We start from the raw sequence: 12,360 nt of genomic DNA on the forward strand, positions 1-12,360 counted from the left end.
TGGGAAACTTCAGGCCTGTCAGCCTGGCCTTGGTACCTGGCAAGGTTATGGAACAGATCATCCTGTGTACGATCACACAGCACCTACAGGATGGACAAGGGATCAGAGTCAGCCAGCACAGGTTTAGGAGGGACAGGTCCTGTTTGACCAACCTGATCTCCTTCTATGATCAGGCGACCTGCCTGGTGGATGAGGGGAAGGCTGTGGATGTGGACGATCTAAACTTCAGCAAGGCATTTGACACCGTCTCCCACAGCATACTCCTGAAAAAGCTGGCAGCCCATGGCTTGGACAGGGGCACTCTATGCTGGGTTAAGAACTGGCTGTAGAACCAGGCCCAGAGAGTGCTGGTGAACAGGGCTGCATCCAGTTGGTGGCTGGGACACTAGTGGTGTCCCCCAGGGATCAGTGCTGGGCCCAGTCCTGTTTCATATCTTTACTGATAATCCGGACGAGGGAATTGAGTCCATCATCAGCAAATCTGCAGATGACACAAGTTGGGGGGAGTTTCAATCTGCTGGAAAGTAGGAGGGCTCTGCAGAAGGATCTGGACAGACTGGATAAATGGGCTGAATCCAATAGTATGATGTTTAACAAGACCAAGTTCAGGGTCCTACACTTTGGCCACAACAACCCCCTGCAGCGCTACAGGCTGGAGGGGGGTTGGAGAGCAGTGACTGGAGAGCAGCCAGGCAGAAAGCGACCTGAGGGTTCTAATCCATAGTAAGCTGAACATGAGCCAGCAGTGTGCCCAGGTGGCCAAGAAGGCCAATGGCATCCTGGTCTGTATCAGGAACAGTGTGGCCAACAGGTCCAGGGCAGCAATTCTGCCCCTGTACTTGGCACTAGTTAGGCCGCACCTTGAGTGCTGTGTCCGGTTCCAGGCCCTTCAGTTCAGGAAGGGCACTGAGGTGCTGGAGAGGGTCCAAAGAAGGGCCATGATGCCGATGAAGGGACTTGAGCACAAGCCCTCTGAGGAGTGGCTGAGGGAGCTGGGGTTGTTTAGTTTGGAGAAGAGGAGGCTCAGGGGTGACCTCATCACTCTCTACAACTGCCTGAAAGGAGGTTGGAGTGAGGTTGGGATCAGTCTCTTCTCCCAAGCAACCAGCAGTAGGACAAGAGGGCACGGTCTTAAGCTGTGCCAAGGGAGGTTTAGGTTAGACATTAGAAAGAAATTCTTTACAGAGAGGGTGATCAGACATTGGAGTGGGCTGTCCAGGGAGGCGGTGGATTAATCATCCTTGGAGGTATTTAAGAAGAGACTGGGTGTGGAACTTGGACTCAATGATCTCAGAGGTCTTTTCTACCCTGGTTAAATCTGTTATTCTATAGTGCTTCTGTGTTAGAATTATCGAGGGTAAGGCACTCATTTTCTTGTCGTCCAAAACAGGATTGAAAGACTAATTAAAGGGATGTTGAAATGTTACTGATCTTGTTCTGGGGCACAGTGATGAATTAGGTGACTTCTCCAAGTCTTCTTTAGTCTTACTGATGTCGTGGTAGCCCATGTTACTTATACCTTCTGGACAGATATTTAAACTCCTATCTCCTAGTTTGAATTGCCCAATGATTTTGGACTGACTAGTGCTTTGCTTTGAATTAGGGCTCCAAGCTTTTTAGGCTAAAAAAGGTTGGATAAAATAGAGAGTGGCAGCAGTGTAAAGCTTTTGGTTGAGGCACTAGAAACTTGGAAAGAACTCCAGTTGCCTGAGCAGCTTTTGCTGTTGTAGCCTTGCTTGCTAATTCTCTCTCTTATTTTTAGTACTTATGTTACCAAGACCTTGTTGTCTCTTGTCATGAGGGCAGTGAGCTGAGGAGAGTTGCAGTGTGAAGGTCAGCTTTTAACTCTAGTCCACAGTGAGATGAACGGAAGGAAAGGTGTTGCTTCCAGCAAACAATGTGATGAGAGGGAATTGAAGATAAATTCAAGGGCATCCAGGACTAAGGGGAAAAGGAGGACAATAAATAGATTGAGAATTCAATAGCAAAAGATGCAACTTTATTGAACAGTGAAGACAGAGGAAAACTATAACAATACAAGAACTGAAGCAAAGCTGAACAATGTCTAATCTTCATTCCCATCAAATGAAGTAAAATCCCAAATTTGAATTAATCTTCTATGGCACCCTTTGTTACACAAGGCAAGACTGAAGGTTTGCAAGAATTTGTAGAGGGATAGTTTGTGGTAGTTAGAACGATTCCAGATCACCTGCCTCATAGCTATTTCAGTTAGCTGCATGGCCATCCTGTTTCATTTCTGTATAAGTCACATCCGTGGTTTCAAGTTTGGACTTTTTTCAAATGTTTTCTAAAAGCCACTCTAAGTAGAGATTTTTAATGTGTTTTGATTTTAATGCATCCATTCCTTATGTTACATAACATAAACCATAATATGGTCTTACAGTAACACAAAAAAATAAACAGCTATACATTAACAGGCCTGATGCTAAAACTTGATTGCAGTGTTTTTATTCCTTTCTGATTTATGGAATAAGGTTCTAGTCTTACTAATAGACTCTAGTCCTTTATTAATAGACTTGTTTTAGTTTTCTGGTTGAATACAAAATATGAACAAATGGTGGTTGTACTTCATAGATTTAAAACAAAGTATGTACTTAACGGTATATGAAAATGGTGCAGTTCAGTATACTGAATTTTTAAGCACAGCTGCCTGAAAATGGAAGTGGTTAAAGAGGTTCAGTGTGTGCCAGTTACAAACACGCTTCAGAAACTTATCTGCCCTTTATTAGATATAAGGGAAAAATGGTAGCTTCTGCATGATGCATGCAAGTTTACTTTTCCAGTGCACCCAGCATCAGCTCTAGGAGAGTTTTAGGGCTGAACTGAACTGAGCCACTTTATATTAGTAGAGGATTTAGCCTTCAAAGATAAACTTTGCATGCTGTAGGAGGCAGCTTCTCTCCCATGGTGTGAATTAGAGTGTATGTCAATCTGAGTGAGATTATGGGCATCCATAGAAACTCAAGGGAAGCTGGCTTTAAAGGCTGCTTGGTGAACTGAGCTACCAAACACTGTTTACAAGCCCTTCTCCTACTGAAATTCCACCTACAATAAGTGAAAAAAGGTACAATCATTTTAAACCTTGAACACTGATATCAAGATATTTTTTAAAATCATTAGTATCACTGTAGCACCTTTCTTCTAATAACTGCCCATTAGATAGATGTCTCATTCTTTTTAGAGACTTAGAAGCAATGAAGAAAACGCTGCTGTAGTGTCTCTTCATAGAACAACCTTTGACAGTAGTTTAGAGCAGATGAGTGTTTTCTACGGTATTCTTTTTAGCATCTTCACAGACTTTTATTAGGTTGGATTAATATTCCACCTGAAAGTGAGTCCTTTCTTTCTGCACAGTGCAATTTTCTCTTTCACATCCAAGAGGAAGTAAGTCATCATGATTTGTATCTAGGCCAAGTAGCAACATCTTTCAGAGTTTCAGTTGCTCTTGTACTTTCTTTGGCTTAGAAATCCATATTGGTTTAGAAATAAGCTTAATGCCATAAAGGTTGTTTGTTTTCTTTAAGAAACCATGAGCAGTAAAGCAAAACATCATCTAGCACCAAAGGGTTTTGGAAGAAAATTCTCTTTTGCCCATGAGCAAATTTAAACTCTCTTCCCTGGACTGTTGCACTGTATCAAAAGTATTTCCTCTGAGAACTGCTAGTAGCAATTAGCACAAGCAAATTATTTTGGATTTTTTTTTCCATTTTAGTTTGGTCTAAATTGGAGATTATCAAAAGCTGAAGTTCATAGTGAATCTGCTCTATTTATTTGTATAGACTGTAGAGCAGGGATACAGAGGACTTTAGAAAATAAAGACAGAAAACAAGCAACTGATCACAATTAACAAATAGGTTCTGATATTTATGATTAAGATGACAGGTTTTCTTGGAGGAGAGAGGGAGCATCCAAAAAAAAAAAAAAAAAAGAATTCTTGTACCATATTCCTCTCCAAAGTATTTAATCCTCAGGAATTTCTGTAGTATTTGAAATATTTTGAATATTTAAGTTAATCAGGATTCAAGGATCCAGAGGATTTCAAAATTTTACCATTAAAACCCTTGAGGTCAAGAGAGCATGGTTGCTTATCAGTTTGTTCGAAAACTTGGGAGGCCCAGCAGAATTTCTATTAATTGTGAATGTAAGTTCTGAATAATACAAAAGACTTTTTAAAATCCTACTCTTCACATCTGGCTTTGCTTTAGAATTTTTACATGAAAAATAAACGAAAATAGGTGAAAGAATGCATCTATGGGGTATGGTTCTTTAGAAGAAGCGAAGTTGTTGAGCAGATCATAAGTCATATTGATTAGAGGAATTTATTATGCGGATGAAGGAAAAAGGAGGAAACTTATTTTAAATGAGCAGTTCCTATTGGTACTTGAATCTTATTCTTGAGTATTATTCTTAGCAACTAGAACCTATGGGAGGAAAAATATTTAACAAATCACAAGTAGCAAAACTAATCAACACAATTTAACTCTAAAAAATTATATCCTGCAGACCTTTGAGACCCACATTGATTCTGAATGCAGAAGAATTATGGGAGTATTTTCTAAGATAAATTAAAATTACCCTATCCTGTGTATTCTATTCTGAAGTACAGCCTTGAATCAGAGTTGGACTCAAAGAGAAAAAAGAGGGGATCTACATTAGTTACATGAAGGGGTTGCTTGAATATGTGTATCATTCAGCTCTAGAAAGGAATTGCATTGAGGTCACAAAAAGATTGTTACTGAAAATTTCTCTGTATGAAGATGGACAAGAACACCCCTTAATTACATCATGGCTCAATTATCAAAGGTCCAATTGGCTTACACCATGTTGAACTTATGTTACTTCGTGTTGCAAACCATGATATTTCCTTTTTGAACTCTCATATCAAATGGTGTGTTTGTTTTTTTTAAAGCACTACTCCAAGTCAGTATTAATTTAGTAATTGTATTGTTTTACTGGTTATATTTAATGCCTATCCTCAGCACTTAAAAATGAAAAAAATTGTTCTTTAACTCACTGTGGTAACTGGGTATATGAGTGAATACATTCTCATGCACATGTTTTATAAAGCATTCCTACTTATGTCTGAAATAAAATTTAAAATCAAAACAAAAAATAATAGATCAGAAACTAATGTTGCAATTTAAACCTATTTGAATTTTCTAATGCCCTTCAATTTTTCATAGCTTTTAAAGGTATGATTTTTATATGTATTTTAATCTTGCTGAGTATATCTGCATAATAATAAGAATAATAAAATTAAATTAAACCTGATTTTAAAAAAAAAGTTTCTAAAGATGTGGTGGGGAATAGTTGTCGTTTCTGTCTTTCTTGAAGGTCTAGAGTTCTAACAAATCCATTTTTCCTTGTCATTTCTTCTATAATTGTCCCACTTCCTTTTTTTACCTTAGTCTCGTTGGTCTATTCTTGTCAAATGCCCTACTTCTGAGAAATTTCAATCCATTACATTTTTCCCTTTCTGCAGTCAGCCTTCCACACCGAGAAAGAAGAACTCCAGGCTGGCTGACTCTGAGGTTCCTTTGAACTTTCTTTAATCTGAAAAAGATCTCATTGCCACCAGTAAAAGGTTACTTATGTACATAGCAAATGAAGCCAATGGGTTTTTTTGTTGCTAGGAAATAGTATTATAGAATTTCTTTGGGACTACAGAAAATGTGCTTGCCCATCAGTATTATATCAATGCACTCATCTAACCAGTAGTCCTAACTCAGTCCACTCTATAAAGTGGGGAATAACCTCCATTTCTACTGAAATTATCTTTCTCTATCACATGCAATATAGATGTAGTAGCAGCCTCTCTGTAACTGTTCAAGCCTGGGTTGACAGAGAAATTTAGGTCTTTAAGTGCCATTGAAATGCCTCTGGAGTATCTTTCAGGACCTAGGACTCCTTTCTTATTAGACACACTGCAACAGAACAAAAATATCCTAAAGGGGTTGCAGATTGTTAATGATTGCATTTGCGAGACTTAGCTAGTTTGGTGAGCATGGAGGAGTGTGTTGATAAAAGGTCCAATGGAAAAACTGAGTGCCTTGTTAACTGATCTTAAAAAAGAAATAGTTTTTGTAGTGAGCTTGACTTAATTTTGTTTCTCTTCTCCCCAAACCAGAGGGTCTGCTTCCCTATCCTGTGAGTAAAGACTTCCCCTAGGCTTAAATGAATGGGAGAACTTGCAAGAAAGGAAGCTATCCTTTAGGTTAAGAAAGTGGAAAAACAACTGGTCTACATGACCTCAGCTTATATTAGACATCAGCTTATTATGATAAACAGATAAAATATAATTATTTCCTTAATATTACTTTCTCTTTAGCTTTAGGTATGGGGTTTTTGTTTGTTTTTGTTGTTTATATTACCTCAGCTGCTCTTTATCAATTTTTTTCTTGGACCCCGCACTGAATGTGATTCAAATTTTCTGTTTAGGAATCTGTATTCATAGAAGTACAGAACTGACTTTTTGTTGGTGCTGATATGAATTATGAGAGCTGGGAATGTACTTAAAGGTAACTTAATGTCTGTGAGTGACTCCAAACCACCACGGTACATTATTTAATATGATTTGATAAATTACTGACAGAGAGTGTTTTCAATATTTTATCTTTTCCTTCTAGTTTATCCAGATAACCAATTGCATATGGCAGGCATCTGAGGTACAATAGAGAAACTGGAACATTAGTGTGTATCAGCTGCAGCTCACTTAGATATTTTTATGATGGGGAATAACAGTTTCCCACAATTAATCTGCTACAAGAAAGGTAAAAAGTAGATGACTTTCCAGGAAAGTAATAAGGAATTGGGCCATTAAAGCTGTTCTTAAATGTTTTTGCTTTGTTTTACCTATTGCCCCAAATAAGCAGCCAGGCTCCTAAATGTTCATCCTAATAGCTGGAGATACTAACCCAAATCCAAATTGCTGTTTTCCTTACTGCTGATCTTACAGAGATATAGGTGATGATGAAGCTTAGGTTGATTGACGTGAATCCTTTTGGGATTATAGCTAGTGGGTTGCTATAATGCCTCTCACCTGTTCCAGAAAGCAGTAACAAGATGCTGCTGCAGAACACAGCTGTAGTCAGCAGGTGCTTCATACAGACTGGCAGCATTTCTGAGCAACAGTAAGGCAGTAAGGATTATTGAACATACGAGATCTACCAGTCATATTCCTTGCAGAATGGAGTTGTCTGCTGTTGACTGGGTGGACTGATGTTACTTAGTAACTTCTTTTTTTCATTGGTATGTGTTTACATTAAAAAAAGATTACAGCATCTGTTTCAGAAAGTCAAATATATATGAAGCCACATTAGTTATTTATATGTGGGACTTTAAAGGCGGTATTGCAAATTGTGCAGAGCAGTTGCTGACTCTTGGTCTACTATTTCTTTGAAGCACGTATTGGAGCACAACTGATCTATTGAACTTTTGTTCATGGTAGTATTCCTTCAGTAAGCTGAAGGCTTACTCCTTTTTCTACAATATTATAATGAAGCTTGTAAAAGATGCACTCTTTTTATGCCTATCTGACTGAAAAGTTTTTGTAAAAATAATAATTGAAGCAAAAACCAGAAAGGGACTGTAGCTGAAGAAAATGAAAAAGCAAAGTGATGGCACCTGTTCACTGTCACTCCTAACATCATCAAACTGAGCTCCTGCTTTCTACTAGAGGTTGTCCCAACCCATCTGGCCTGTACAGTTTTTAAATAGCCAGGGAATTTGGACAGAGACTTTGTGGGAATCCTTATCCTCTCTGTACAAATAATAAGAGCTTTTCTTCTAAACACACTTTACTGGATAATTCTGTTATCCATCAACATGGAACAATGGAACTGCACTTGCCAGAATGTACATCTTGGCTAATTATTTCTACTTTTATTTAAATTAGTTTTTAAGCTTCTATTTTATTCTGGCAACAGACCTGAATCTTTGGTAACTGAACACAAGTCTTCACATATCCTTAATTAGCAGCTCTTCCTGTTTTTAAATCTTACTTCCTTTTTTTCCTATCTATCTTCCCATTCTTAGGGTTTGTGTTTTTTTTAAACTAATTCTATTATGTCCTTGCAGCATCAATTTCTTATATTTTCTTCCTTTCTTTTTTTCCTATTTACTGCGTTTCTAGCCTTAACATATGTCTTCTACTAGCGTAAGAAGGTTTTTCAAATTACTACTAAATGTGTGTTTCCGTGACTGACTTTTTGTGCCATGTCCTTATGCAATCAGATGTAGAGCCTGATCAAAATGTTTTAACTCATGGCATTGAGTTCACTCAAGGGCTCACGTCGCAGACAAATTACACGTGCCTTCTAACCAATTTGTATAAACAAATACTCTGAGGAGAATCTGAGATATCTTTTTCATGAGATTTAATTTCTTCGACCTTCCAGAACCTCAGGCGATTGGAAGCATAACTATTCTCCACTTTACTAAAGATAAATCTCTCTCTTTTCAAATATATGTACATACATGCGCACTTATTTATTTATAGCTAAATAAGGTCATAAAAAACCTAAAAAAATCTAGGATGTTTTAACTATTTCATTGACTTTTCAGATTGTTTTTAAGCTGTTTTTTAAACTTTAAAGGCAACACTGATAGTGAACGGTTCCAAATGGTAAAACAGAAAATCCCCTTCAAATATAACCGGCCTGTAGAGGAGTGGCTGCAGGAAAAAGGTAACAGTCATTAAAACTTTCATTTTAAACCCATTTGATTCTAAACTCTCATTTTTAAAGCCTGCAAATAGATGTTTCTTAAATGATAATCGCCTGCTGCATAAATGACTGTTTTAATTTTCATTATAATTTGTGTCAGCTTCCACCTGCCATATGTTGATAAATCATGCTATAATACATTGCTATTAAAATGCAGTTAAAGGGACAAAATTCTAAGCTTGCTATAATAGTAATGACAAACAAACAAGCGAAAATTCAGGAGATGTTTTCTAAAAGAAAAAAACAAATGAAGAAGAGTGAAAAGCAACAACATGTATTATGGCAATTTAACCACTGCATGATTTTCCTACTTTGATTTGGTTTTAAGATACATTTATATATTTATTATCAAAGTTTTGTTAAGAGATTTTCAAATCCACTTGTTAAACCACTTCCTTTAAGTTTCTTTTTTTTCTCATGAGTCTGATTAGCCACTATGGCTATGTATTTCCTAATTGTATTAAGATAATTAAACAATTTTAAAAAATGTTGTAAAGAAAACATTTTTTAACATTTTAATTTAAATTCCAATGAGGGAGACAGAGAAAGATGATTGTTCTGTCTGGAGTACAGTTTGAACACTCAAAGGATGCATTTGTCTAAGTTATGGGTCAAATTTTTCTCGAACATATTCTCAAGCAGTGCTACTTAATTTGTGGGTTTTCCTGGAGTACTTGGCCTCAGATCAGCAGAAGACTTGTTAACATGAATAAGTCCAGAGGGCTTGAATGAAAGTTCTGCACACCTGTTGAAATGAGACTTGTGTCAGAACAGTAGTGTTTTCTTGTCAGGAATTTGGAGGGGGAAAAGTCTTAGATGTAGAGCCCATTTCAAAGCCTGTTGAAGGTAACAGAATGACTTACTGATTTCAGTAGAGTTTGGACTAGGCTCTTGGTAATACAGTGGAGTTTAAGTCAGGAAGATCTTCTCCTTCTATACTAAATGGGGCATTAAAAAAAAAAAAAAAAGCCACAAAAAAACCACTGTAACTAACTCCTTGCCTTGAAATCTAGATAAAGCAGAACACAATCTTCTCTTGTTTCCTTTCATGAAAACAGTGCTAATAAAAGAGGGTGACCTTTGAACTCAGATCTTGCATTTTCTGTGCTGATTTAGACCACTGTTCTTAATGCATCTTCCAAGAAGGAAAACCAATCTTTTGTAGGACTGGAAAAATATAATTTATGTTCTGTTTCAAATTTCTAACCTCAGCTGAATTAACAGATTGGTTTATCCAGTACAAATTAAGGTCAGGGAGGATGTGGCTAAATACACGCAAAATATTTTTATGTGAAGGGCCTGATCCTGCAAAGTGTTGTGCACACTAATTTCCTGTTCACTTCAATGAGAGCTGACAGTGTTGCTCGCTTTTCAGGTTTGGTCTGCAATGATGTAATGTTTATAACTAAAGCTAAAGTATTTTGAAAATAAGGCAAAAATATTTGTATAACCAAAACAGAAATATTCTTTTACCACCAGTTTTTTTTGAACAGTTAATTCAGCTAAATTTAAAATAAATTTTAAGATAACAATAAACAGAAAATGCTTATTGAGTCTCAGTGGATTGCCCTGTTAATTTACAAGATCAAACTAAAATATATAAATAAAGTTTAACTCTAAAAAGAGAATAATTTTGGTAAGTCTGAATTGCTAAAGTCCCTTTAACACTAAAGACAGTGATTGCCTTAGTTTTGTTAAAACAGATGCATGTCTAATTCCTTGATGCAATTCATGTGCTTGAGAAACCCATCTTTGTTTTCTTTTGGTTTGGTTTTGGGTTTGCTTTGATTTTTATTTTTCGTTTTGGTTTTCTGCCAAATCTTTTATTTTATGTCACTGCTTCTCCAAGTTTGAGCTTAAAAGCATGCCAAGGCACTTCCATTTGTAAGCCATCCTGAAGTTTTGAACTGAAGTCTACCTTTTGTGGATATTGATGCTTTGTTGAAAGACAATCACACATGCACTAGGGTCTAAAAGAGACAATATTTGACTGTTCAGACTCTCTCAAGGCACTGGACGTTTTTAGGCTAGAAGGGCAGAGCCATGTTTTTACTAAAGTGGAATGAAATTCAGTCTTCCCACTTTGTGTGAGGGAATGACATTGTGCAGTGTAACAGCTGAGAAAATACAGCTTTGTTCCTTCGTTCCAAAGTATGTAGATGTTTTCAGCAACTTAGGTACCACTCAAATTAAAAAATTATAAGAATTATTAATTTATGTAGCTTTTCACCAACCTGCTCATCCATCTGGTCATCCATCTAACAATTAAAGTAATGTGGAAACCTTCTATCAGAAGACTTTATAAAGATGATGAGTGAAAGGATAGCTTGCTATCAAAATGGAGCAAGATGGACTGATGGATGGAGGAATATATTCATCAAAGAGACAGCATATAGAATAGCTGTCTTGCCCATATGAGTTCTTGGCTCGGGTGAGGTAAGATGAAACACTTTTTGATTGACATTTGGCACCACTGCTATGTTATTCATAATAATGAAATAGTTCATTCTTGGATAACACAACATCTTTCTGAAGTGGCGTCATTACTGGCTTGGGGGGGCTTTTAAATTTTATAAATTAGTTGACAGTATTTTTAAGAGGAGCCCAGGTTTACAGTCTTGAATTGTATGAGTACTGAGCAAAATATTAAATGCTATTAACTTCAATGAGATTATGGATGTGAATATAAAAAGAAGTATTAGTCTTAAATTGTTCAACTTGAGTAGTCATAAATCGAGCAGATTTCCTTAGCAGAATACCTGGTGTCTGCTAAGGCACAGATGTTACCTGTTCTGCAACTGGATGAGCTAATAAAGACCCAGAAGCATCTTATCAAAAGGACTGATCCCAGAAGTCCTTAATTATTCAAATTTTTCTTACCTGTAAAGTCTCATTGATGTAAGTGACTGTACTTTTGAAGCAAGACCTATTAGTGTGAATTAGGATTTGCAAGATCAGGCCCTTTTCTGTAGTGTTACAGAAAAGTTAAGATTTCTCTGTGATATTTTTAATTAGAATTCAGTTTTCCAAATGAAGAAGTCAATGAGAGAGCAAACAAAGAAACAATAGTCTGAACAATTCAGAATATTTTAAAACACCTCAGAAGCTTAAAATACGCTCAAAATTTGTCTTTAGTATGACACTAAAATAGCAGTAGGAAGAGTTCTCTGGGGGAAAAAAAGGACTGTAATTCTGCAGTCCTTACAGATCTAGTAGAATTTACTAATGTAAACAGTTCCTCAATAAAATTCAGTGGCCAAATAAATTTTACTTAGAGGAAGTAAGGGATTCCAATCAATATAATCCAAAAATTATTAGGAGAGACATGGTGACAGAATTAAGTGTATATTCTCTCAACAGTTTTTTCTCATTCCATATGCATTTTCCTGTTGTCTTTATTCACGTGGGTGTACACCATCTTAGAGTGAAGAATGAGGAATTCCAGGTTGTAGGTGACTGCAACAAGTGATTGTTCTTTTAGCAAACACAGTTCTAGTTGCACTGCAGTAATGCTACATGTAGCATTAACTAAATGGTGCAGTGCGTGAATCCTGGTCTAGAAAACCACTGAACAAACAATGAAGATCCCACACACAATCCAAGTCTTTTTTTACTG

At 36.8% G+C, this 12,360-nt stretch overlaps 1 protein-coding gene across 6 annotated transcripts in view; it reads left to right on the top strand.

The window, feature by feature from the left end:
• LOC114065456 (neurexin-3-beta) overlaps positions 1-12,360 on the top strand; it is a 136,231-nt gene that overhangs the window by 14,118 nt on the left and 109,753 nt on the right. For all 6 annotated transcript variants that reach the window (XM_027899390.1, XM_027899387.1, XM_027899388.1 and 3 more), the window contains exon 2: positions 8,616-8,705. In XM_027899390.1, coding sequence (XP_027755191.1) covers positions 8,642-8,705 — 64 coding nt within the window. In that variant the 5' untranslated portion in view covers positions 8,616-8,641. The remainder of the gene's footprint in view (positions 1-8,615; positions 8,706-12,360) is intronic.

This window comes from Empidonax traillii, unplaced genomic scaffold (genome assembly GCF_003031625.1).
Source record: "Empidonax traillii isolate 1590-97213 ecotype Southwest subspecies unplaced genomic scaffold, ASM303162v1 scaffold663:size352693, whole genome shotgun sequence".
Lineage (NCBI taxonomy): Eukaryota > Metazoa > Chordata > Aves > Passeriformes > Tyrannidae > Empidonax > Empidonax traillii.